General features: G+C 51.8%; 7 protein-coding genes across 7 annotated transcripts, besides 34 other annotated features; all 7 read left to right on the plus strand.

Annotated features, from left to right (window-relative positions):
* Nucleotides 1-6876: part of a sequence feature (areas merged during assembly that could not be assigned to a particular haplotype. This can correspond to areas where the two haplotypes were merged or to regions with more than two copies in the genome that were merged during assembly.) that runs on past the window's edge.
* On the plus strand, nucleotides 89-931 carry Tc00.1047053511215.50 (hypothetical protein, conserved; the record flags this gene model as incomplete). Its single annotated transcript, XM_809070.1, has 1 exon — nucleotides 89-931. One exon carries the CDS (start codon nucleotides 89-91, stop codon nucleotides 929-931), a length of 843 nt encoding a protein of 280 aa, XP_814163.1.
* Nucleotides 941-1001: a sequence feature (CT-rich).
* Nucleotides 1277-1332: a microsatellite.
* Tc00.1047053511215.60 (hypothetical protein, conserved) lies at nucleotides 1406-3112 on the plus strand (the record flags this gene model as incomplete). The annotated part of the gene is made up of 1 exon (XM_809071.1): nucleotides 1406-3112. One exon carries the CDS (start codon nucleotides 1406-1408, stop codon nucleotides 3110-3112), a length of 1707 nt encoding a protein of 568 aa, XP_814164.1.
* Nucleotides 3134-3167: a microsatellite.
* Nucleotides 3211-3252: a microsatellite.
* Nucleotides 3253-3402: a sequence feature (T-rich).
* Nucleotides 3959-3985: a microsatellite.
* Nucleotides 4108-4136: a microsatellite.
* Nucleotides 4166-4205: a sequence feature (AT_rich).
* Tc00.1047053511215.70 (kinesin, putative) lies at nucleotides 4360-7983 on the plus strand (the record flags this gene model as incomplete). The annotated part of the gene is made up of 1 exon (XM_809072.1): nucleotides 4360-7983. One exon carries the CDS (start codon nucleotides 4360-4362, stop codon nucleotides 7981-7983), a length of 3624 nt encoding a protein of 1207 aa, XP_814165.1.
* Nucleotides 4653-4687: a microsatellite.
* Nucleotides 6877-7345: a sequence feature (heterozygous, Esmeraldo-like haplotype).
* Nucleotides 7346-7664: a sequence feature (areas merged during assembly that could not be assigned to a particular haplotype. This can correspond to areas where the two haplotypes were merged or to regions with more than two copies in the genome that were merged during assembly.).
* Nucleotides 7665-8346: a sequence feature (heterozygous, non-Esmeraldo-like haplotype).
* Nucleotides 8347-9527: a sequence feature (areas merged during assembly that could not be assigned to a particular haplotype. This can correspond to areas where the two haplotypes were merged or to regions with more than two copies in the genome that were merged during assembly.).
* Nucleotides 9528-10897: a sequence feature (areas merged during assembly that could not be assigned to a particular haplotype. This can correspond to areas where the two haplotypes were merged or to regions with more than two copies in the genome that were merged during assembly.).
* Nucleotides 9579-9619: a microsatellite.
* Nucleotides 9705-9731: a microsatellite.
* Tc00.1047053511215.90 (hypothetical protein, conserved) lies at nucleotides 10082-10813 on the plus strand (the record flags this gene model as incomplete). Its single annotated transcript, XM_809073.1, has 1 exon — nucleotides 10082-10813. The coding sequence occupies one exon, from the start codon at nucleotides 10082-10084 to the stop codon at nucleotides 10811-10813; it is 732 nt and encodes a 243-aa protein (XP_814166.1).
* Nucleotides 10114-10135: a sequence feature (AT_rich).
* Nucleotides 10829-10894: a sequence feature (T-rich).
* Nucleotides 10898-16246: a sequence feature (haploid, Esmeraldo-like haplotype).
* Nucleotides 11086-11136: a sequence feature (AT_rich).
* Nucleotides 11193-11228: a microsatellite.
* Nucleotides 11269-11309: a repeat region.
* Nucleotides 11338-11365: a microsatellite.
* Nucleotides 11495-11530: a microsatellite.
* Nucleotides 11716-11746: a microsatellite.
* Nucleotides 11874-11919: a microsatellite.
* Nucleotides 11946-11965: a microsatellite.
* On the plus strand, nucleotides 12210-12854 carry Tc00.1047053511215.100 (uncharacterized protein; the record flags this gene model as incomplete). The annotated part of the gene is made up of 1 exon (XM_809074.1): nucleotides 12210-12854. One exon carries the CDS (start codon nucleotides 12210-12212, stop codon nucleotides 12852-12854), a length of 645 nt encoding a protein of 214 aa, XP_814167.1.
* Nucleotides 12875-12899: a microsatellite.
* Nucleotides 13087-17625, plus strand: Tc00.1047053511215.110 (hypothetical protein, conserved; the record flags this gene model as incomplete). The annotated part of the gene is made up of 1 exon (XM_809075.1): nucleotides 13087-17625. One exon carries the CDS (start codon nucleotides 13087-13089, stop codon nucleotides 17623-17625), a length of 4539 nt encoding a protein of 1512 aa, XP_814168.1.
* Nucleotides 14689-14739: a microsatellite.
* Nucleotides 16247-16359: a sequence feature (areas merged during assembly that could not be assigned to a particular haplotype. This can correspond to areas where the two haplotypes were merged or to regions with more than two copies in the genome that were merged during assembly.).
* Nucleotides 16360-18584: a sequence feature (areas merged during assembly that could not be assigned to a particular haplotype. This can correspond to areas where the two haplotypes were merged or to regions with more than two copies in the genome that were merged during assembly.).
* Nucleotides 17814-17853: a microsatellite.
* On the plus strand, nucleotides 17853-19655 carry Tc00.1047053511215.119 (69 kDa paraflagellar rod protein, putative; the record flags this gene model as incomplete). Its single annotated transcript, XM_809076.1, has 1 exon — nucleotides 17853-19655. The coding sequence occupies one exon, from the start codon at nucleotides 17853-17855 to the stop codon at nucleotides 19653-19655; it is 1803 nt and encodes a 600-aa protein (XP_814169.1).
* Nucleotides 18585-19701: a sequence feature (heterozygous, Esmeraldo-like haplotype).

The raw sequence follows: 19701 nt of genomic DNA on the forward strand, positions 1-19701 counted from the left end.
AGAAAAACACATTCCCCAGCGAGGAACACGTGGAGAGGAGGACGGAAGAAAGAAAAAGGAGAGAGGGAGGGAGGTAGAAGAAGAGGGGATGCTCCGTCGTGTGCGACTGCTGCACTCTCCGATTGATGAGCTCACCATCACTGGGAGCTGCTGGTCGCGTCTTTTGGCGAGGGCCCTTCCAAAGACTCCGCCTGCACCATCGCCCATCAAATCGACGCCGTTCATCACACTCATCCCGACCCTCCACGTGGCATCCGTGGAGTTTTACGACAAGGTGCTAGATTACATGGTGCGGGCAGTGCAGGAGCGGGAGAATGTCGTCATTCTGCTGGAGGGCATATGCGATACAGAGGAGAGCGAGGCACAGCAGATGGGGGAGTACTTCAGCATCGCACGCAATGAGGAGCTGAAGGCGGCAATGCTGCAAAAGGCAGATCAAAACACCCTCTACGATGATGAGACGGTAAAAACCATCTGCGAGGAACTTGCCGTCAATTACGAGGTCCTCTTGAAGCAGCAGGCAACAGTGCGGCTGCAGGAGTGTTACCTCAAGCCGAAGATGGCGGCCCTTGTTGGCTCGTACCTCCGCAACGGCGCGGATCTCAACATGAGTGAAGTAAAGGCGATCCTGGCGGAAGAAGGCAACGGCAGCGGTGGCACCTTTTTTCCCTTCAGCCATCTTGGAGCAAACCCGGCAGTGCGCCAAAGTCGGGAGCGAAAAGTGGCGAGGGCGGCCCAATTGCGGTGCGTGGAGTGGATTCAACGGGGATGTGAGGGTGAAGTGATTCTACCGTGGGGTTTTTACCACGCGGAAGGAATTAAGCACAATATTTTTGCCACGAACGCACATGACGAAACTGTCGTGTTCCTGGAGAGCGATGATAAGTTGTGTCGTTTACCGTTTGGCATCACCAAAGAGCTTTTGGCCTGAAAAGTGTTCTCTTTTTGGCTTCTTCTTTTTCTCTTTTTCTGCCGTTGCTGCTCTTCTTCTTCTTCTTTTTTAATTTTGTCGTGATGCATGCAAAGTACATGACTTTTCTTTTTGTGTGTGCAAACCCTAAACTCACAAATTTCGTGGTAATTGCTCCCCATCCTCTCCTTCCTTCTTTTGTTTTTGTTTTTTGCTCTTAAAAGTTGTCGGAGCCTTTCTACCACCGGAATATAATTATTCTTGGCGCACATGATTTTTTCTCTTTCTTCTTTCTTTTTACTTTTCCCTTTCTTCCACTCTGGTTGTCACACCAACGCCGGTCTCTGCATGGAGGACGCAGTTTTAATAGATATACATATATATATATCTATACATATATAGATATACATATATATATATATCTACACAAGATATTCTTGTTCTTTTTAAATATATAGTTAGTAGATCACCTTGGACTTTCACTTGTTTCGCCTCATGGGACTGTGTTGCGGCAGGAGTGCGCTGCCAGTCGTGGACGACACAGGGCGGCAGCACCGCACCCTGCGGCCGAAGGTGTTTGTTACCCCTGTACCCACGTTAGAGTTTGACATTGTCGCTCCTGAGGGCAGCCCTAGTTTGGCGTTGAATATGACGAGAGTGAGTGGTGGTGGTGGTATTGGCAGCATTATTGGCGGTGCTGCATGCATGGATCAAAGTCTCCACACCGTGAGCGAATACAGCGTGAGTTCCCCTGACCCACAGGGCCAAAGCCTCTCCGGCACGCTTCGCGATGAGGCAAATCGGAGTTTTGTGACGAACGGGTTGAATGAAGTGCTGTCGGGCAACATTGACCAGTTTGTCACCGGCGTCTTGGAGATGACAACATCAGAGCCCGTCAACATCCTCGAGGAGAGTTTGTATGCCGCCTCCACATCCACACTTAGCCGCACACGCAACAGTCGTGGCATCCGCCAAGGGTTAGTCACCCACTCGCTCTCACGGGAACAGGTGCGATATTTGGATGCCGCATGTGACATGACAGAACGCATGGCACGCTTAGTAGAACTTGAACAAATGTCGCGTCAAGAGATATTTGGTGCGTGGAGAATGAACAGTGCACTTATGATCTTAGCAATGAAGCGCATTATGCCAACCATCCGGCGGTTTCGCGGGACCCCACGGACGAGGAGGCAAAAATCCGCTCAAGAGGTTCTCATTATACACGCCAGGGACATTGAGCTGCAAATGGATGAAGAAAAGGTAAAGGAAAATGGTGTTGCTCGCCCGGGGAAATTAAATCGCCGACATGAAAGCAGTGAACAAGGTCCCCTGTTTTCCCCCAGTGAAGAACAAGATATGAGTAAAAGGGGTCAACCAGTAGCGGAACACTATCAGATGTTGGCGCTTACAGCACGTGAGATTAGTATGACAGCTAGTGTTCAGGCACAAGTTGTAAATGACACATGGGATTTTCTTTCACTTCCTGAGGCTGCGAATCATCTCAACACGGGGAACGTATTCTTTAGGTTTCTCTGTGCTCCTGTGATGAACTTGGGGAGAGATAGTTTGTTTTTAATTGACACCTTCATTAACCTAAGCAGCTTTGCGGATGAAGTGCAGGAGAATAATGTACCTAAAATTGATATTTTTTCTCTGGAGGAGCAGGAGAAATATGTAACCATCCTTGTGAAGGTAATGTACCTTCTTCCTGGGGTTCGTCTGTCAAATCTGACGGCGGATCTGGTTGCCTCGTTAGACTACCAGCGTAACTGCCAACCAGGCATCAATAAATTTGAGGTTTCAGATGTACCCAACACTTTTCGTACAATAAAAACAGTGATCCGTTTTGTATTTAGCGTCACTATTCAAATGAAGGTGAGTGAGATTAATGACCCGGAGGTGCTAAATAGCTTCAAGGACGTGGATGGTATGATACCCGCAAAGGTACTGCTGCTTGAGAGAACCAAGAAGAATATTCATAAGATTGACTCCACTGTGAAGGTGCGTTCTGTGCTGTTGTACTACCCGGTGAATGATGGGGTGCTTGTGACGAACCAGACCATGTTGCTCAACAGCTCGCTCCCAGTCGTTGTCTCGTCGCTCATGCAGACATTTGGCTCTCAGGGTGCCACGGAAGCCGCCCAGACGGCGAAACTGACACGGCGGTATTTGATCCGCCGGTTTGGTGACTGTCGGTCGTAGATGTTTTTACCAATGTTCCTCTTTCTTTTTTTTTTTTTTTTTTTCTTTCTTTTTTCCTTGGCGAGAAGCTGTATAGGCATAGAGTGTTTGTGCTTTCGTGTTGTTGTTGTTGTTGTTGTAGTGTTTTCATGTTGTTGCTGTTTTTTATTTTTATTTTTGTTTTGTTTCTGTTTTCCTTGTTGTTTTTTTGTTTTGTTGTTTTTTTTTTTTTTTTTTCTTTCTTTCTTCTGTTGCCGTGCCTTTCCATCTTTCTTTCTTTCTTTCTTTCCTTTTTTTGTTGTTTTGTTTTTCCTCCACTTTTCGCACTGGCTGGTTATATTTGTTTGTTTGCGGCGGAGATTTCTCCCTAATAATGATGATAGGGACAATGCCTGAGTGGTGCCTGCTGCCTTCTGCTGCTGCTGCCTTCTGCTAATAATAATAATAATAATGAGGGAAAAGGGACGTGGTTGATGCGAGAAAAATGAGAAGAGGGAAGGAGAGCGCTGTGAAATCCATTCCATTTAGTTGATTATTCCCGTACATTTAAGCCGCGTGCGTGAAGCATTACATTCTACATGTCTGTTGAATAAGAACAAGAAGAAGAAGTTATATTCATCAGTCGTCACTGTCCTTTACTAGTTTTGCTGCGTTGGTCATGTGTTTCAGGGGATTGCCCGTTTTGGATCGGTTATAATATATATATATAGATGTATGTTTTTTTCTTTTTTTTTTTTTTGTGGTAGTTGCACTTACCGTGTCTGCGGGTGTCGCTGCCAGGCTTTTCCCCTGTTAGTTCACACACGTTTGCGTGCATGTACGTTTCCTACCGTCTTCTTCTTCTTCTTCTTATAATTATTTCACTGCCACACACACACACACGCACACAAACACGTGCAGCAAACGCCAACGGGTCTCGTGCCCTACCCACCCCCCAAGCAGTCTGTATTGTAAGCCGGGATTAACACCCGACATCGTAGAAAGGAACAGAACACGCAAGAAAAAATTTAACAAAAAACAACAACAACAACAACAACAACAGCAATAGAAAAGGGCGAAAAGTTTTGTAGAGGGTTTTTATCATTTTTATTGTTAATTTATTTATTTATTTTTACCCCTATCAATTGTTTTTTTTTTAAATACGTGTTTTTGTTGTGTTGGGTGAATTGATCACCGTTGAACCATCTTTCCGGCATCGTATCCAGACACAAAACAATCCCCTTACAACAGGAGGGAAGTATAATACTTTCATACGTGCATATCCACACATGGAGTTTAAGCGTACAAACTCGAGTCGCAGTGGGGCGATGTCGGGGCGCTCGGCGCCACCACGTCTGGCTACAACACCGCTGACACGTACCTCAACGTCCACACGCGCTTCGACACCCGGAAGAGTTATCACACCACGCAGTCAACGGAACGCGGCAGGTACGACCCCGACGGCGCAGAAGCCGCCACGGCCCACTGGCACGCAATCATCGACGCGTGGAACCCCCCCAGGACTTCCCCGCCCTGAGGGTTTTAAACGCATGGGTACCGGCGTTAGCCTCTCTTCTGCCGCCAACAACAACAACAACAACAACAACAACAGCAGCATCTCCAGCATCGGGAACACCACTGGCGGTGGAGCCAGCAGCCAGCTGCCTGTCCGTCACCTTTTGGGAAAAACCGGAGGAAATGGTCGAGTGAACGTATATGCGCGTGTGCGTGCCTCTGCCCCGAATGAAACCGCAGAAGATCAGCGGCAGTTGGCTGTACGCATGAAGGATAACACCGTTGATGTTTTGGTGCCGCAAAAAGGTTGTTTCACCTTTACTTTTGACGGAGCTTTTTGGAGCAATGAAAACGTCAGTGAAAAGCCTTTTTCCGACCAGGAAGATGTGTTTGAAGTGATTGGTAAACCTCTGGTTGAGAATGCATTGGCTGGGTACAACGCCGCCATCATGGCATACGGACAAACCGGCAGCGGCAAAACATACACGGCATTTGGTCCAGTCAGTTCCCTTGGCACCGCAGACGAGGGTCTCATTCCACGTGTCTGTGAAATGATCTTCGCACGTGCGGCAGCTAGCTCGCAGAAAGGCGTAACGTACCGCTTATGTGCATCCATGTTGGAGGTCTACCTTGAGGACGTATTTGACCTGCTGAATCATCGCAAGATGGTTGCCGTCCGCAATGACTACAGGGATAACTCCTTCCATGTTGTTGGTGCAAAGTACGTTCCTGTCCGAAGCTATGAGGAAGTCGCCGCTCTGTTGAGGAAGGCAGAACCGCTTCGCACGTTTGCTGCGACCGCCATTCACGACCGCTCCTCCCGCGCCCACACCCTCTTCCAGCTGGAGGTTCAGACCTCATTTGAGTCCACAGACATCGTCCCACGTGCCTCCAAGATTCTTCTTGCAGATCTTGCCGGCTCCGAGCGCATCAAAATCGCCCAAACAGAGACTGGTATACCGTTTGAGCAGGCACGCAATATCAATCTTTCACTTCTTGCCTTGGGCTCTTGTATTGAAGCTGTTGCTACACGAAAAGGATACAACCAAAATATTCCCGAGTTCCGCAACAGTACCCTGACAAAGCTACTCAAGGAGTATCTTGGTGGCAACAGTGTGTCGGCTATGGTAGTAACCATTGCCCCAAGTGCCCGTGACGCCCATCTCAGTGTACAAACGCTCCGCTTTGCTGATCGTGCAAAGCAAATGGCCACACACGCCAAGATCAACACCGTGACACCTCTTGATGCCACGGATGATGGCAAAGAGAATATTGACGGGGAGCTCGGTGACATGTATCTAAAGAAAAAAGAAGCACTTTACGCTGAATATAAGCTGCAACATACCATCGATCAGTTGCTGAAGAAGATCGCCATTCTTGAGGCGCAGCTTATGGAGGCCACAAATGAGGATCTGATTGCCCGCCTGCAGGAGGAAATTGAGGGCCTCCAGAAGTCTCTTACAGAGGCTGACACGCAGCTTCAGGAACAGCGGCGTCTCCTCTACCCCAACGAGGTCGTCCTGGAAGAGCAACTCAAGGAGTTGAACACAAGGATGCAGGAAATGAAGGAGGAACATGAGGAAGCCATGGAAAGCCTCATGACAGAGGACCTTCGAAAGTACAGCGAGAAAATGAGAGCAAACGAATCCAATTACGGTGAGAGAATAGCCTCCATGATGGATGCACACAGTAAGGAGGTGTCTCATTTGCAGCAACTGCTTGAAGAAGCCAATGCAAAAATTGAGAAACTCACAGCATCCTTGGCAGAAACAAACAAGGAGCTTCTTATAGCCGATGAACATCTTGAAGAAATGCAAACCGCGTTCAAAGAGCTTGAGGAAATGTCCACGGCCACGGAACTTAATCTAAATAACAAGATCAATCAGCAGCAGCTAGAAATTGCGGATCGTGAAGAGAAATTGGAAGAGCTGAACACCGTTTTAAAAGATCTCGAGGAACGCTATGCAAGTGACGCCCATGCTGCCGAGGGGAAGCAGGCAGAAATGCAGGGCCAGATCGAGCAGCTGGAAGTCGATGTGGCGGAGCGTGACCAGAAGCTTGAGGAGATGATGGCTGCGCAGAAGGACCTTGAGGATCGCTATGCAAGCGACGCCCATGCTGCCGAGGGGAAGCAGGCAGAAATGCAGGGCCAGATCGAGCAGCTGGAGGGCCAGATCGAGCAGCTGGAAGTCGATGTGGCGGAGCGTGACCAGAAGCTCGAGGAGATGATGGCTGCGCAGAAGGACCTTGAGGAACGCTATGCAAGCGACGCCCATGCTGCCGAGGGGAGGCAGGCAGAAATGCAGGGCCAGATCGAGCAGCTGGAGGGCCAGATCGAGCAGCTGGAAGTCGATGTGGCGGAGCGTGACCAGAAGCTCGAGGAGATGATGGCTGCGCAGAAGGACCTTGAGGAACGCTATGCAAGCGACGCCCATGCTGCCGAAGGGAAGCAGGCAGAAATGCAGGGCCAGATCGAGCAGCTGGAGGGCCAGATCGAGCAGCTGGAAGTCGATGTGGCGGAGCGTGACCAGAAGCTCGAGGAGATGATGGCTGCGCAGAAGGACCTTGAGGAACGCTATGCAAGCGACGCCCATGCTGCCGAGGGGAAGCAGGCAGAAATGCAGGGCCAGATCGAGCAGCTGGAAGTCGATGTGGCGGAGCGTGACCAGAAGCTCGAGGAGATGATGGCTGCGCAGAAGGACCTTGAGGAACGCTATGCAAGCGACGCCCATGCTGCCGAGGGGAAGCAGGCAGAAATGCAGGGCCAGATCGAGCAGCTGGAGGGCCAGATCGAGCAGCTGGAAGTCGATGTGGCGGAGCGTGACCAGAAGCTCGAGGAGATGATGGCTGCGCAGAAGGACCTTGAGGAACGCTATGCAAGCGACGCCCATGCTGCCGAGGGGAAGCAGGCAGAAATGCAGGGTCAGATTGAGCAGCTGGAAGTCGATGTGGCGGAGCGTGACCAGAAGCTCGAGGAGATGATGGCTGCGCAGAGGGACCTTGAGGAACGCTATGCAAGCGACGCCCATGCTGCCGAGGGGAAGCAGGCAGAAATGCAGGGCCAGATCGAGCAGCTGGAGGGCCAGATCGAGCAGCTGGAAGTCGATGTGGCGGAGCGTGACCAGAAGCTCGAGGAGATGATGGCTGCGCAGAAGGACCTTGAGGAACGCTATGCAAGCGACGCCCATGCTGCCGAGGGGAAGCAGGCAGAAATGCAGGGCCAGATTGAGCAGCTGGAGGAGAGAGCTGCGCAGAGGGACGAGGAACGCTATGCAAGCGACGCCCATGCTGCGAGGGGAAGCAGGCAGAAATGCAGGGCCAGATCGAGCAGCTGGAGGGCCAGATTGAGCAGCTGGAAGTCGATGTGGCGGAGCGTGACCAGAAGCTCGAGGAGATGATGGCTGCGCAGAAGGACCTTGAGGAACGCTATGCAAGCGATGCCCATGCTGCCGAGGGGAAGCAGGCAGAAATGCAGGGCCAGATCGAGCAGCTGGAGGGTCAGATTGAGCAGCTGGAAGTCGATGTGGCGGAGCGTGACCAGAAGCTCGAGGAGATGATGGCTGCGCAGAAGGACCTTGAGGAACGCTATGCAAGCGACGCCCATGCTGCCGAGGGGAAGCAGGCAGAAATGCAGGGCCAGATCGAGCAGCTGGAAGTCGATGTGGCGGAGCGTGACCAGAAGCTCGAGGAGATGATGGCTGCGCAGAGGGACCTTGAGGAACGCTATGCAAGCGACGCCCATGCTGCCGAGGGGAGGCAGGCAGAAATGCAGGGCCAGATCGAGCAGCTGCAGGCTGATCTCAGCGAGATGCAAGCCGCCTATGAAAATGCTGAAATTGAGCATGAAGGGGCCATTTGCGTTCTCAATAATTTTGTGGCGGAGCGTGATCATGAGCTCGAGGAGATGATGGCCGCGCAGAAGGAGCTTGAGGTACGGCATGAAAGCGACCTGCGGGCAGCTGAGGAGAGGCAGAGCGAGATGCAAGACCGGATCGAGCAGCTGAAATATGATTTGGCTGAGGGCGAAAGGAGGCTTGACGAGATGATGACTGCGCAGAGGGAGCTTGAGGAACGCTATTCAAGCGATATGCGGGCTGCTGAGAAGAAACAAACGGAGCTTCAGAGTCAGTTGGAAGAATTAGAGTATGAACTGCAAGCCACTGAGAAGCAGTTGCAGGGAGAAATTGCTGCGTACGAAGCAGAGCTTGATGATTGGCGCGGCAAACTTGACGCGGAGCAGCGCCAGAGCGAGGAGCAGTCTGTCCTGCTTGGGAACCGCATAAAAAAGCTCAACGATGAATTGGGAGAAGCCAACGGTCGCATTGAAGATTTGAGGCACTACCTGATGGGTGTCGAAAGGTACACCCGTGGCGCGTATGAGGCAACGTTAGAGGGAATTGGAACGAAGCAGCGAGAAGGGCTGGAGGAGCTCAGCCTTCGGATGAGCGCCAGCATGGCGGAATACGCCGAGACCACGGCGGCAAGACTGCAGCTGGTGACGACGGTTGAGGATCTGCAGCGGATTTTGGAGGAGACGAAGCGCCAGGCTAACAAAGAAATTGCTGAACTGCACAAGATGCTGAGGGAATCAAGGTCTGCCGGCCGCAGCCGTTTGGAGGCTGTCATGGCGCTTGTGCAGTCCGCACAGGGTGCGCTTGCTCAGGCGGTGGAGACTGACGAAGTGTATGGTGATGGGACGCCACGCTCTGGATCAGCGGAGCGTAGCCGTGGCGTTTCCATTGCACTTGGCGACTGCTCGAACAAGGAAAATGATGTGAAGCGTGGCAGTTCACGGCCAATGGTGACTCACAACAACAATAGTGTGTGAGCGATCTGTTGATTTTGGCTCCCCACGTGGAGGAGTGTGACGGCGGAAAGGGGGCCTACAAGGATACCATCCGCCCTGCGACATGTGTCATTCTCTGAATTTGCCGCGGAAAAATATAAAAAACAAAACTTCTTTGTTGTTGTTTTTCTCTCTGTGTATGCGCCATTTTTTTTTTTTTTTTTTTTTTTTTTTTTTTTTTTTTTTTTAGGGGAGCAACCACAACATATAGAAGAATATGGTGTTTCTTCCTGACCTTTTGCTCAAAAAAAGAAGAAACGGCTAGATATTGTATTTTTTCTTGTTTTGTTTTGTTTTGTTAGAGCAGCCCTTCTTTTTATACATTTTTCTGAGTCTAAAACAGAAAAAGCCTTTGCCTTTTTTTTTTTCTTTTTTCGGGGGCCCCATGCCTGGATTTTAGTCCGTCTTTGCAGGCTTGCAATGGGGGAGGCTTAGCATGCGGCGGTACGGCTGGGGGGGGTTCCTTTTGTGGTTTTTTTTTTTTTTTCTGACCTTTTGGACAGTACAATGCGGCAGAGTCTTGACGGCGAAGTGAAGCACATGGCGCGGCAGGTCACCACAAGGACTGCGGGAGAAAAATCAGCAACGGGAGGGAACACGTGGCAGCAAGCGCGACGATGTGATTGGTTGTGGCCACGAGTCATCTAGCCATGGAGGAGGAAAAACTTCGTTTGAGCGGGCCTTTAAAAAAAATTTTTTTTTTTCTCTCTCTCCCTCCCTCCTGCGCATTTAATACTCAGTCGACGCTCTTTACCTCGGCGGACTCTTTTCTTTTTTGTATTTATTACTTTTTCCTTTTGGGGCTGTGGCTCCTGCCATTGTCTCCTCGTACAATAATCGATGCGAAGTCCAAGGGCACGCAAGTGGATTGCATGCGGCTGTGTGGTTTGCTTCGTCATCCGGCGTTGAATTGCACGACTGTCCATTACGCCCATCACAGCGAGACTTCGAGGAAGAAGATGATGAGGAGGAGAGAACAAAAGAGGCGTGCGTCCCGTGACACCGTAAGTCTCCGTGATTCGGTCGGCATGTTGATTCCCGAGGCCTGCCTGCGCCGCGATCGACTGTCGCCCGACGCCTTGGATCGCTCCGTTGAGGAGAAGGCGCGTGAGATTCTTGGTCTTGGCGCGGACTCCGCACATGCGTGGGGTCCGTACGGCGCGCAATTTGACAGGCGTGACATCCGCTTTCAAGGGAAGAACGGCGACATGCGTCAATTTGCGGAGATGGCAACGAGGGCTGCATCGATGGAGAAGTGGAGGGGCATGTCGCCGCAAGGCGATGCATTGCTGAAAGACGCCGTTGGAGAGGGACGAGTGCGTCCTACTGCCGTTATTACAGCCATTATCGTCTTTACACGTGTGTGTGTGTGTGTGCTGTAACGTACCTGTATCCAATTTTTTTTTGTTTTTTTGTTGTTATTATCTTATTTTTATTTATTTATTTTTTTTTTTTTTTTTCTTGGAAACGAGCAGCCGCGCGGCCCCTGTCCTCCTTCCGTGTTCTGCTGCTTGTCCCATTGCCACTGGGCAGGCAGGCAGGGAAGGGATAGAGGAGGGCGTGGGGGGGAGGAGAAATACGGCGAGGGTCGGAGGCAAAAAACCAAATTAACCGAAGCAGGAGCCAAACAACTGAACCGTAAAAGACATTTGAGTTTTAAATAAACATATATATATGTATATTTCAAAAATAAATAAATAAATAAGACGGGGAAATGAGTTGATTGGACGCGTGATGATAGTGGACGGATGCAATGCGTGCACACACATACATACACAGATAGATATATATATATATGTGTGTGATTGTTTCTTCCCGACCTTTTACTCATTGCACAAACAAGAAGAAAAAGGGGAAGAAAAAAAAAAAAAAGAAGAAACGGTTAGATATCTGTATTTCATATTTCTTGTTTTGTTTTGTTTTGTTTTGTTTTGATAGAGCAGCCCTTCTTTTTATATACGTTTTCTGAGCATTTGAAGTTTTGTTCCACTTTACTGCGAAAAACAACAACAAAGAAGAAAAAAAAAAACGTTGGCTGTACGCATGCTTTTTGTGCTTCTCTCTTTTTTTTTTTTTTTTTTTTTTTTTTTTTTTCTTTTATGCTTCGTTTGCAGCGCACGCCGCTCTTTTTGTACGTGTGGGTGTAATTGTCATGCCTTGTAATTTTAACCATCGTGTCCGTCGCGACATTTGCAGGCGCTGACATTGCAATGGATGGGTATGGCGCTTATGCGTGCTGCGGCTACGGCTGGGGGTGGGGTAGGGGGAGGAAGAGAAAATGCGTGCAGCAGCGGCAGCGGCAGTAGCGGCAACAGGGATATAAACATTGGAGAGAGAGATGTGCGGAGAAGACTACGGGATGGTGTTAAATTAAGTTGGAGAGTAAGAATAATAGGCCATTGGACTATTGCGGAGGGTAAATGCGTCGACACTACACCTTCCTTTTGTTATTGTTATTGTTTTTGTTTTTGTTTTTGTTTTTTTTTTTAGAGAGATGCCTTCCTTGTGCAGTGTTTATTATTATTATTATTATTTGAAACCTGCACTGGAATATTTTAAAATATTGTACTTTTTTTGTGGTTGTTGTTGCTGTTGTTTTTTTTCTTGACATTCTGTTCCAACTGCTGCACCCAACCAACCGCCAGCCCTTAACCGAAGGCATGTGCGTGTGCGTGTGCGTGTGCTTTTCGCATTACGACTTCCTTTTTTTTTCTTTTTTCTCTTTTGTCTGTTTGCTTCGGTGGGCTGGTCTGGGAGGCACATCATGGGCACAGTACAATGCGGCGTGTGGAGAGGAGTAGTCGCGGTGAAGGTGAAGATACTTTGGCAACGGGCGAGGCGAATGTCAGGACAGACACAACTGTTGACGTGCTGCGGCGGGCCTCTCGGCACGCGCAGGGGGCGATTGAGACGAGTTGGATGACGACTCGCCGGCTGCAGGTGCAGGGAGAACAGCTGGAGGAGATTGACCGCGCCCTCGACAAGATGGAGCACGACTTGGGCGTCGGTGACGATGCCCTGCGGCGCATGACGTGGACAGGGAGAGTTAAGCGTTGGTTCACGTCAAGGCGGAAGCAGCCGTCGGACGGTGTCGAGTCGTCTACTTCTTCTTCGGTGCCATCGTCCTCCCTTCCGATCAAACCACAAGGACTGCGGGAGAAAAATCAGCAACGGGAGGGAACACGTGGCAGCAAGCGCGACGATGTGATTGGTTGTGGCAGTTCCACGAGCCATATAGCCATGGAGGAGGAAAAACTCTTGGATGCGTTACTGGGCGATGTGCATGCCATGCGAGAGCAGGCCACATTGCAAGGGGCGATGCTCACGGAACACAATCGCCGCCTTGATGTTATAGCGACAAAAACCGACGCGGTTCACAATCATGTGAATCGTACAAAACAGAAGGTGGAAAAAATGCTTTAGGGCTCCCAAAAAAAAAATGCTTTGTTTTTTTTTTTTTTTTTTTTTCTCTCTCTCACTCCTGTTATCACGCATTTAATACTCTCCACGTCGACGCTCTTTACTCTCGGCGTGACTTTTTCTTTTTTTCTTTTTTGTTATTTATTTACTTTTTCCTTTTGGGGCTGTGGCTCCTGCCATTGTCTCCTCGTAACATCATCGATGCGACGTCGCAAGGGCACGCAGAGTGGATTGCATGCGGCTGTGCGGTTTGCTTCGCCATCCGGCGTTGAATTGCACGGCTGTCCATTACGCCCATCACAGCGAGAGTTCGAGGAAGAAGAAGATGAGGAGGAGGAGAGAACAAAAGAGGCGAGCGTCCCATGACACCGTAAGTCTTCGTGACTCGGTCGGCATGTTGATTCCCGAGGCCTGCCTGCGCCGCGATCGACTGTCGCCCGACGCCTTGGATCGCTCCGTTGAGGAGAAGGCGCGTGAGATTCTTGGTCTTGGCGCGGACTCCGCACATGCGTGGGGTCCGTACGGCGCGCAATTTGACAGGCGTGACATCCGCTTTCAAGGAAAGAACGGCGACATGCGTCAATTTGCGGAGATGGCAACGAGAGCTGCATCGATGGAAAAGTGGAGGGGCATGTCGCCGCAAGGCGACGCATTGCTGAAGGACGCCGTTGCCTTTGTTGGAGGAAAACAGCAGAGGCGGCAGTTGTTAGGAACATCTACCGACAATTCCAAGGAGAATTTCAAGTGCGGGAGTGCTCCGATGCTGCAGAGGGTGATGAAACGCTACGGCGGCGATTTCTCTCCACTTGCACATGCCATGGCTGCTGGTGGCGTTGCTGAGGCAAATGCCGGGAATTGTCATGATGATGATGGTGGCGATGGGAATAGCACTCCAATATCGGGGACAAACCGGAAGCCGGGGGCGAAGACGCTGTCGCCGTCAGTGACGGAAGGAAAAAGACGAGTGGAGCGTCGTCAACGTCGGCTTGAGCGCATTTTAAACCGTGAGGGGAATGTGCATCCTTGCGTGTATCAAGGTGGTTGTGCATCAAAAGATGGGGCGGCAATGTGTCCTTTTGTCTTGTATCCTGCAACGGTGTGTGTGGCGTGGCTGCGGCATGGCCGCTGCGACGATGCCCTGCGTGGATGTTGCCCATGGTGGCATGGCTGCGTTGCTGATACCTCCAAGAGAGAAGTAGTCGGAAACCGTCTCTTTTTTGACGCAGGGGATGCAGATTTTGGCGAAGGAGAGTTGCTGCGTGAAAGCTGCACATGGATGGGTACGATCTTGCAGATGTTTCTGGATCTTGTTGTCACCACGGCAGAGCATGCAGAGTTTAGCGTCTCCGATGGTGTCATGTCTGCTGAGACGGTGAGAAGGATTTTTGAAGAACCACCCGGCGCGGTGCGGCGCAACGGGAACCGTCGCACCACTGACATGCCGCTCCAGTACGACCCCGCACGGGATGTCTTTTTGGTCGAGAGAGAGTTGGCGGTGAGTGCCCTCATGACGGAGGAGGGGGTGACGGGGTCGATGCGGTGGAACGACGCACAAACGAGGGAGGAAGAAGAAGAAGAAAAGGATTCCTTCGATGCCATTTTTTTCCACGAGTTGGCGTCTTCCCGGCAGGAAGTCGAGGCGCCGCAGAAAAAATTGGGAAAGACAGCAGAGGAGATGCATGCCACCGCCCAAGGACGCCTTCGCCACGTGCTCGTCACTTTCCGCGGCTACGTAGCTACAGTTGATGCAATCGATAGGTCTGGGGATCGTATTGCCCTGTGCACACCACTCACCCGGTGGCTGCTGCAGAAAGTCGCGGATGAATGCGCCTATCAGAATAATAATAATAATAATAATAATAATAATAATAATAATAATAATAATAATGGCACTATCATGGAGCCAACACCGCAGAGTCTTTTTGAAGAGGCAAGTACCATTTTACTCCATATTTGCCTTCGGAAGTGTAAATTGGGCCACGGGAACGATAAAAACACTCCGGCAGGCTCCCACCGCTGGTCTGGCTTGTTATTGCTGCAGCTCATGTCGCTTCTTACACGTATTCCAGCATCGCGTGAGGCTTCCACCGCTGTGGGGTGTACGGAGGGCTCCTTCCTGTACACGGCGTTGCTGTCGCTCCACATGAAAAGGACCCCTAGCTGGTCTACCGACAATATACAGGCGCGGTATATGAGTTGTTGGGTTTTCTTCCACTCCCTTCTTTCAACACTTGCTTTGTCTCTTTTACGTGAAGGCATTGAACAGTTTGCATTTGCCAGATTGGCCTTGGTGGATGTGGCGCGACAAATTGCTCGCAGGGTCGAGGATCATTTCTCCATGCCGCTTTTGCGAGCCTCCGGGTGGTCAGCATGGACGGACGAGCAAATGTTTGCATCACATCAGAAGAAGGCGTACACCGCCGTGGACTACGCGCGGTTCCACATGCCTGTTACCGCTCATTGTTTTATGGCGTCTGTTATGAACACATTTATGCTCCACATCCTGAGGGAGGCCACACGTCTGTATCAACCGCGTGTGACTCCTGTTGCCGCCGTGCTTTTTGGGAAAAACCGGGATTTGGAATCGCCGCAGGAATGCATTCGATGGGAGCGGTGTCTTCGAGGAGGTGGTGGTGGTCTCACGGTACGAAGAGGCGTGCAACCGTATGCGTGTGAGGCCTTGGCGGTCCTCTCGTGTCTGCATGACGAGAACAAAGCGGTTCTGGCGCGACGGCAGGAATTGATGGAGGAGTTCATGACACGACGGGTGGAGTATCGAGAACGCACAGCGAAAGAAATTGCACGCCGTCGAAAAAACAGCGGTACTAACCAGCCGAATCTATCAAATAGCACGCAACCCGCCGAAGGTGATGAATTCCATGTTTTTGAGAAGTTGTTACCGTCCGCTTCTGTCATGGTCTCTGCGGATGTCTTCAGCTTCTTGCTCCCTGTGTTGTTCATGGGAGGTGGGGCGTACAAGGCACTACGGCTTGCTTCGTCAGCGATCCACGCCAGCAGAATGTTGCGACACGCAGCAAAGCAGCCCATGCCGTACCTTGTACAGGGTGAGAAGACTATCCACAGGCGGGTGCGAAACGGTAGGACTGGGCGAAAGCAAATCGTCCGCGTCCGCGTTCCTGTGCTGCGCGTCGTTGACGCTGAGGCAGATGAACGGGAACGCAACGGCGCCGGTGCACGCCCCGTTGGCATTTACATGCAGCTCAGTGAATATGTTTTGGCGGAAATAGCAAGAATGGGTATGCGAATGGGGACTGCCGGCGCAAAGCTTGTGCGTGGGGTGTGTGAGGACAGTGTGCGCGGCATGCTGGTGGACTATGCTGCAGGGCGATGTTTTCCCTCACCAGACGCAGCTGATGTACACAGCGATGGTTCCATCACAGCCGCCTTTGGTGCAAAGGTACTAAAGGCCATTTTGTTATTTGCTGGTGTCAATGATCATGTCGGTGGTGGTGGTCATGATCTTATGCAAAAAACAAGTCAAGTGGCGGGTCTTGCCGTCCTTGAGCGCCGCATTCCACCAACGGCGCTCTTATTGGAGATTGTTGTGGCCCTAACGCCAACCAAAAACCGCGAGGCGCACACTTTGTATCAGCGTATCTGCAGCATGGACCCGAGAACCCTCGTCACCGATCGGGTGTTATTGGCGCAGCACTATCATGCTGCCCGACATCACTTTGGGCGTGCAAGTAGTGTGGCCGCCGCTGTATGGCTCGATTTCATTCGCACAGGTGCGACATCGCTGTCGCGCCCCTCCACTATCATCCTGCAGAAGGAAATAGAGCAGCTGCCCGCTCCCGTGGAGTTTGGGGAGGAGCCACTGGTGGCCGAGCCTCATCATCACCATCGTGAGAGGACGCCGGCACCACGCACAGTGAAGGAGCTGCGGGATTGTCTGGAGCAGTCGGGAAAAGAAGGCGCTGTCGTCTCCACCACCAGTCGATATCGCGGCGGCTACACAACATACGTGGCGCAGTCTCTCGCGGCGCACGCCACGGACACCATTGCCCTACGCCGGATGCGGTGGGCCCTTTTGGCCAGCACGCTTCTTGCCGTCACACATGACAGGCTCACGGGAACGCAAGGCGTTTGGCCTCGACTGCTGCTCCGCAATACTTTCATAATGGCCATTCAAGCCACCAGCCTTCAAGAACGCGAGCGGGACACGCAGGCGACTGTGCGTGTCTTCCTTCTTACTGATATTTTTAGTCCTGTCACTGCCGCAGTGGAGAAGTCGGACGAAGACGTACTGCTGTGGTGCTCCGACAATGTGCGGAACCTGCCGCAGTACCTCGCAGCTCAGATACGGCTAGCGGAAGAACTGCAGACGCATCCACAAGACGGTGAATTCATGGACAAGATCCGCCTCGGTCTGCAACTCTTGCCTCTCTTTAAGGCCTCCATGGGCCTGCAAGAATACGATACCACACAAACGAATGCATGGCGCCTTCTGGAGCCATTCCTTGGGCACCCGGAGCTGGCGATTGCATGGTTGCACGAATCCCTCTTTGGTGTTTCGCGTTCCCTCCTCATATGGATTACCGCACACGTCGATACAAAAGACCAGCAAGCTGCCTTCTCTCTCGCCGCGTGGACGATACTCCTTTACTACAACCAAGCTGTAGATGATGCAGTGAAGCATGCCGTACTCCAAGCGGTCTGCAGGAAACTTACAGCCGAAAAATCACAAAGAATAAATGAATGGATGCATATTGCCGGAGAAAAATCCAATAACTACCGTAAAAATTTAAGCTAAACAACATGCATACATACTCTCGTATACATATATATATATCAACATATCTTTATTATAAAATATCAATTCAGCAACATAAAATTTTCACATAATACTCATTCATGCAAAACAATAACTAATCACCAACCCTTTACACAGACTCTACAAAGATACCAAATCTCACACCAGGAAAAAAAAAAGGAAATAACAACAAAAAACAAACAAGGAAACAAACAACCAAACAAGCAATGAGCTACAAGGAGGCATCTGGCGCTGTGGGCCCCGCGGACCAGCAGCAGCCGGCGGTGCCGGAAGTGACCGATGTCACGCTGGAGGCTGCGCGCAAGCAGAAGATCCACAACCTGAAGCTGAAGACCTCCTGCCTGTCGAACGAGGAGTTCATCCAGGACCTGCACGTGTCGGACTGGAGCGAGACGCAGAAGCAGAAGCTGCTGGCAGCTCACGAGAAGGCGCAAGAACTTCTGTCGTCGGTGGAAGGCGGAACGAAGTGGAACCTGACGGAGGCGTACGACATCAAGAAGCTGATGCGCGTGTGCGGGCTGCAGCTGTCTGTGCGCGAGCTGTACAAGCCGGAGGACAAGCCGCACTTCATGGAGGTGGTTGCGCTGAAAAAGACGCTGAACGAGCTGAAGCAGCACCACAACAAGACGCGCACCGTCTCCTTCACCGGCACGATTGACAATGCGATCGCGAAGCTGGAGAAGATCGAGGACGAGCTGCGCCGCTCGCAGCTGGACGCGTCGGAGATGGCGCAGGTGCCGGTGGCCGTGCTGAAGAACCTCGAAGAGTGCATGAACGTGACCGTTGTGCAGACGGCGCTGCTCGGCAACGAGGAGCAGATCAAGGCGCAGCTTGCGGCGATCGAGAAGGCGAAGGAGATCCGCAACGTGGCGATTGCCGACGGCGAGATGGCGATTGCGGAGGAACAGTACTACATCAAGGCGCAGCTGCTGGAGCATCTCGTGGAGCTGGTGGCCGACAAGTTCCGCATAATTGGACAGACGGAGGACGAGAACAAGCCGTTTGGTCGCATCCAGGATGTGCAGAAGAAGTCGTTTCAGGAGACATCCGCGATAAAGGACGCGAAGCGACGGCTGAAGCAGCGCTGCGAGGACGACCTGAAGAACCTGCACGACGCGATCCAGAAGGCGGACATGGAGGACGCGGAGGCGATGAAGCGCTTTGCGACGCAGAAGGAGAAGTCGGAAAAGTTCATCCAGGAGAACCTCGACAGGCAGGACGAGGCGTGGCGCCGCATCCAGGAGCTCGAGCGTGTCCTGCAGCGTCTGGGGACGGAGCGATTTGAGGAGGTGAAGCGCCGCATTGAGGAGAACGACCGCGAGGAGAAGCGCAAGGTGGAGTACCAGCAGTTCCTGGATGTATGTGGGCAGCACAAGAAGCTGCTGGAGCTGTCGGTGTACAACTGCGACCTGGCGATGCGATGCATCGGGATGATGGAGGAGCTGGTGGCGGAGGGCTGCAGCGCAATCAAGTCGCGCCACGACAAGACGAACGAGGAGCTGGCGGACCTGCGGCTGCAGGTGCATCAGGAGTACCTGGAGGCGTTCCGCCGCCTGTACAAGACGCTGGGCCAGCTGGTGTACAAGAAGGAGAAGCGCCTGGAGGAGATTGACCGCAACATCCGCACGACGCACATTCAGCTGGAGTTTGCCATCGAGACGTTTGACCCGAACGCGAAGAAGCACTCGGACGCCAAGAAGGAGCTGTACAAGCTCCGCGCACAGGTGGAGGAGGAGCTGGAGATGCTGAAGGACAAGATGGCGCAGGCGCTGGAGATGTTTGGCCCGACCGAGGACGCGCTGAACCAGGCCGGCATTGAGTTTGTGCATCCCGCCGAGGAGGTGGAGGACGGCAACCTGACCCGCCGCAGCAAGATGGTCGAGTACCGTGCCCACCTGGCGAAGCAGGAGGAGGTGAAGATTGCGGCGGAGCGCGAGGAACTGAAGCGCTCCAAGACACTGCAGAGCCAACAGTACCGCGGCAAGACGGTGCAGCAGATCACACAGTAACCTGTGTCCGCCGGTGTCACCCAGCGCTGTTGCTGTTTTCCCCATT

This window comes from Trypanosoma cruzi, genomic scaffold (genome assembly GCF_000209065.1).
Source record: "Trypanosoma cruzi strain CL Brener 1047053517073 genomic scaffold, whole genome shotgun sequence".
NCBI lineage: Eukaryota > Euglenozoa > Kinetoplastea > Trypanosomatida > Trypanosomatidae > Trypanosoma > Trypanosoma cruzi.